This window comes from Plectropomus leopardus, unplaced genomic scaffold (genome assembly GCF_008729295.1).
Source record: "Plectropomus leopardus isolate mb unplaced genomic scaffold, YSFRI_Pleo_2.0 unplaced_scaffold4069, whole genome shotgun sequence".
In the NCBI taxonomy this organism is placed as follows: domain Eukaryota; kingdom Metazoa; phylum Chordata; class Actinopteri; order Perciformes; family Serranidae; genus Plectropomus; species Plectropomus leopardus.
In genome coordinates, this window is record NW_024644558.1 from 1 (window position 1) to 5,454 (window position 5,454).

The following is a 5,454-nucleotide window of genomic DNA, read 5'->3' on the forward strand; positions in this document are numbered from 1 at the left end:
ACAAACAAACAAACAAACAAACAAACAAACAAACCGTCCTCTGTTGTGTCTGGAGCTCGGTACACAACCACTGGCTCTGTGTGGATTCAGGAAGTGATGTCATCATTTCCCAAACGCTCCATTTTACTTCCACATGACACATGAGGTCACCTGAGGTCAGACACGTCTGTGGACCGGACCTGAGGACTCTGGTCCACTACAGTCCAGACATCAGACCACCTCAGACCGACCGTGGCTCTGCGGCTCAAAAACATCTCTTGGCAGTGAATAATACTTATTTCTGTAACGGTGGCTTGTTACTGACGCCAAACATTAAGAATCATACAAGCAGAAATGAGTATGAAGTATGTAAAAATATACCTACTTAAGAAACACATGTCCGTGCGTGGAGCGGACAGTTGGACATGTCCAGGCGCTGGAGCGGACTGTCCAACATTTCTGTGTTGGAGCGAGCTGTTGGACATGTCCCCAACTGAAGCTGAATATACATACATAAAATGACATGTCCACGCTCTGGAGTGGACAGTTGGACATGTCCTCTTAAATTCAAATCCGCTTTATTGGCATGAATGTTCGTCACATTGTTGCCAAAGTAAAATAACAGAAAAAAATGAATAAAGACATTACAGAAATATATTTGACACATATTTTAAACAATGTTTCGTTAGGTAAACATTGGTGGACATTTCGTGTAGAGCTGGTTACTCTCAGTTTGGGAAATGGACAAACAGGATATATTTGAATCTTTTTAAGAAACAACGAGTGTATTTGTCACAGTGTAGCAGGAAGTGAGATTCAGCGTGGGCTTGTGTTTGACGACAGACGAACGCAGCCTGGCCTCCCTGTTTCTACGTCCAGGCTGCGTCCACTCGGCCATTACATCGTCAGCATTTTCTGTTTTATATCTGTCACAGCGGTCAGGTATTCTGCCAGCACGTATCCTCTGTTTACGGTCAAATCGAATTCTAATTTACTTTGAGATTGAGTGATTTCGTTCCAATATATGAGAATGTTTTCTTTTTGCTTTGAGACGATTCGGTTGCGGTCGTCGAACCAGAATTCCTCCCTCTTAAGCCTTCACAAGTAAACGTATCCCAAACCCGGACCCTGAACTGACCCTCAAGGAGCTATGCAGTCACAACACCTGACAGAAAACCTGCCGCGTTTCCTCGCTCTCTGCTCCAGGTGGATCCTTCACGACAGCGTGAATCCACACCTGAGACTGCACACCTGAGACCGCACACCTGAGATTCCACCTGTGACTGCACACCTGAGACCGCACACCTGAGATTCCACCTGAACACATGATTCTGAAGACACCACAAATACAGAAAAGACTTTTATTTGGAAGTTACAAACTGACTTCCTGTTCAGGTATTTACAGCAGAAAAAACAATAAAATTTATGTAAAAAAACCAAAAACGTCTCTTCCTCTGCATTCACGCAGTCCATTATTGTTAAACTCCCAGAATGCTTTGCATTCACACAGGTGAGACATTGGGCGGAGTCTCCATTTCTCTTCACCTGCTGATAAACCGTTGTCACTCTGACGCCTCGCCATCTTTCTGTTTCTTTTTCTTCTTCTTCTTTTTGGCACTTTCAACAACCTGCCAACACAAATATTTTGATTTAGTAATTTTATATTTGGTTTTCTTTCACAGACTGATGGAAACATCTTCACAGCTTTTCATTTTCAGAAATTACAGAAAATTGTCTTCAGTCCAAAACATTTATCTGGAGTTAACATGAAAATAATATTTCCTTTGATAGAAATAGTTTAAAACCACCAAAAATATGTGTCATTTTTTGAGTTGACGTACAAAATTCTGCCATGATCAATGTGATGTTTCCGTGAGTCTGGATCAGAGATCAAACACGTTCACACAAATAAATCTAAAATAACAAACAAAAGACATGTGGTGTGTTGAATTCTTCATTTCAATCAAATTTCACTTACAATTATACTGAAAATTTCCCCTAATTAATCAATTGCAGATTTTAGAACAATTTACCTGATGTGACATTTTTTCTGTATCATTACGATGTCATGTGACATCGTGTGACATCGTGTGACATTGTGTGGCGTCACGTGATGTCCTGACTAAGTTTCATGTTTTAAGAAGTCCTCGTACGTCCACACATTGTTCAGCGTCTACCTTTATTTGAAAATCAAATTCACCTCTGTCTCAGGCTCCACCCCCATCCCATCAGGCCCCGCCTCTGTTTCTTCAGGCTCCACCTCCTCCAGCTTCATCCTCTTCTCTTTTTTCTTCTTCTTCTTCTCTTTCTTCACATCCTCTGCAGATGGCGTGCTGGGTGTGGCTGCCGCCACCTCTCCGTCGCTGTCTGTCACCTCCCTCTTCCTCTGTAGAGCAAAGGCCAAAAGTCAGAGGTCAGAGATTCAACCCGGCACCAGAAAACCCCGAACGAACGAGTGATGCTGACAGTGAAACATGTTTGTTCGAGCTGAACGGCGCCTCCCCTGTACGGTGGACAGACGAGCGGCCCCAGCAGGAGGCGGGGACAAAAAGCTGCGATCAAGTCAGATTTCAGACTTTTCCAGCAGCCTTCAGTCTGAACAGGAAGTCACAGAAGCACCCACTTCCTGTTAGATTTCATTCGTTCAGATCTGATCATACCATTTATCAGTCTGTTTACGTTATTGTATTGATCACAGTGTAAACTTTTCAAATATTATATTATATTTTCAATAGTACAACAGATATTTTAAGGCGATCTGTGGTTTCTGTTCTGCTTCATTAAATTAATTCTGATGTTTATCAGCATTTTATCGTTTTGCTGCTGAATATAAATCTGAGCGATTCTGTCAAACTACATCGATAAACCAAACCATCGTAACAGCTCTCAGATCAGTCAGTCCGCCCATCAGGGCTTCACATCTGTACAGATGTTATTTTAAGGATCCCAACATCACGCCGAGACGGCTGACCGCACGTCTGTTTAACCCTTAATGCTTTTTTTCCTTCCTGCTTCAGAATAACGTAAATACTGATGAACGTATTTAGTCTGTAGACCGTAAATCACCATCAGTCTCAGCATGAACTCTTTACAGGAAAACCTTCAAAGAAGACAAATCAATCCCAAAAATCTGAAACTCGACGAAAAAACGTTTGGTTAGTCAACACCTGAACCAGGTGACGCAGGTGCTCTGCTGCTAACGGCTAAGATTACCGCCGTCCACTTTCTCATGGCGTCAGAGCGGGTCAGACGCAAATCTAACCAGCATGCACTGCTTCTCCATCGCCAGGCCATCAAACCTACTAATACATTCTGTACTTCTGTCACACACACACACACACACACACACACACACACACCTCCATTGTTCAGTCTGTGTACATTGAACGTTTTTGTTTAATATTTGTTTATTGATGTCGGTGTGTTTACCTTTGCTGAAGTGTCACAGGAGTCTTCGGTTACCGTGGAGACGCTGTCAATATAACAAAGTTTTTTCAGAAAAAGATTTAACTTGTTGACTTTTAAACTGACCCTGCACAGCTGACTGATGACATCACTGCTCTCAGGTGAGACTGATGACATCACTGCTCTCAGGTGAAACTGATGACATCACTGTTCTCAGGTGAGCTGGCGCTCGGCTGACAGCGGAGTGCGGAGGCTCAGCGCTGAGAGTTTCTGTAGCAGACCGACTCCCTCAGAGAGCACTCCAGCTCACCAAGGGATAACTGTCTGCACCTTAGATACACCTGAGCATCTGTCCCGCCCCCTCAGGTAGGCTGTGTGTCTGCCCCGCCCCCGCAGGTGAGCTATACCTGTAGTCAACGTATTGGTTCTTCCAGTCGTTCGGCGTGCTGCCGTTTGGTTTCCCGTGTTTGTCAAGGAGTCCTTTCTGAATCATCATCTTCTTCTGACTCGCCTGATTAAAAAAAAAAAAAAACAATCAATAACCTTTATTGATTATTTACAGGTGAGCTGAGTGCCAGAGGATTCTCAGGTGTACCTTCGGTCCGAGACCCCACTTCCGAGGATACGTGTCTCTCTCCATGATGACCCTCTTTATCTTTGCCACCACGCCGTGGTCACACGTGGAGATCACTGCGGTGGTCATCAGGGCGACCGCTGCAGGAGAAACGCCTTGTTAGTTATGATGTCACCTGTGAGCCATCGATGATGTCACTCACGTGTGAAGCCATCAGAAAAGGGTGATAGATAGCAGGTCATCACGGCCCGGAGGCTGCTGACGCTACGCTGCTCATCATGTGGCTTTTACACACACACACACACACACACACACACACACACACACACACACACACACACACACACGCACACACACACACACACACACACACACACACACACACACACACACACACACACACACACACACACACACACACCTGTGCAGATGGCCTCGCCCTTGGTTGTTATGACAACGATGTCCTGGTTCATCTCGATGCCGTCTTCGTACCTGAGGACACCTGGCAGCATGATCTTGGCCCCGTAACAGATGGCGTTCACCTGGAAACATACAACAGCTTGAGTCACTCAGGTGTGTTTAACCCCCCCTCGTCTTCGGTCACATGACTCATGTTTTACTTTGAGTCGCCGTCTAATCGATCAATAACTTCACGTTCCGACCAATCAAATGCTCCGTAAACACTCTTCTTCTGTGGTATCTGACCAACCAGGAGGCAGACAGGAAGTTTGTTATAAACATTAAAGACAGGACTGCTGATGAAGAGGAAGAGCACACCTTCATCACCTGTTTGTGTTTATAATAACAGACTGAATGATGTCATTGTGTGATGATGAAGAGGAGGACTCACAGCGCTGTCCTTCATCACCAGCCGGCGGTGGGACACCAGCAGCTTCTCCAGCGGGAAGACGACTCTCCGCAGATACGACTCGTCTTTGTTGTGATCAAACTGCCACTGAGCGTCCAGCACGTCATGCATCGTCACCATGTGGTCCTGAACAACCAGAGAGTGATGTCATAGGGATGTCAGAGTGATGTCACAGCGATGAAAGCGTGACGTCACTGAAGTCAGAGTGTGACGTCACTGATGTCAGAGCGTGATGTCATAGTGATGTAGGCAGCACTGAGACGTCACTACAGATGATGTAATGTTGGTCTCTGCTGCAGCTTTCTGTCCCAAAGTTTAATTATCAGATCTGCACCGACAGCAGAGCTGAACTCAACACTTTGGACCGGCAACAGGAAGTGATGTCAACGGGTCGACAGGAAGTAATGCTAACCTTCTCTCCCAGCACGCCGGAGCGGACCCTCCTCAGCTCCTGCATCTGACCTCCGACCCCGAGCATCAGCCCCAGGTGGACGCACAGAGTCCTGATGTATGTTCCTGCTTCACAGCTGACCCAGAAGATCCCTGAAACAGTCACATGACCTCACAGTTAACCCTTTAAACAGTCACATGACCTCACAGTTAACCCTTTAAACAGCAGTCACATGAC

The 5,454-nt window shown here is 45.5% G+C and overlaps 1 protein-coding gene and 2 non-coding genes across 3 annotated transcripts; all 3 read right to left on the reverse strand.

Annotated features, from left to right (window-relative positions):
- Window positions 1-1,326: 1,326 nt before the first annotated feature.
- dkc1 (dyskeratosis congenita 1, dyskerin) lies at window positions 1,327-5,369 on the reverse strand (the record flags this gene model as incomplete). The annotated part of the gene is made up of 8 exons (XM_042482204.1): window positions 1,327-1,607; window positions 2,180-2,365; window positions 3,409-3,451; window positions 3,792-3,895; window positions 3,980-4,098; window positions 4,380-4,500; window positions 4,809-4,952; window positions 5,239-5,369. Coding segments are annotated over 8 exons (914 nt in total), but the record flags the coding sequence as incomplete, so codon positions are not given.
- On the reverse strand, window positions 4,167-4,243 carry LOC121939074. The gene has a single exon (XR_006105396.1). It is a non-coding gene; the product is annotated as a small nucleolar RNA SNORD83 (small nucleolar RNA).
- LOC121939075 lies at window positions 5,068-5,191 on the reverse strand. Its single transcript, XR_006105397.1, has one exon. It is a non-coding gene; the product is annotated as a small nucleolar RNA SNORA36 family (small nucleolar RNA).
- Window positions 5,370-5,454: the final 85 nt, after the last annotated feature.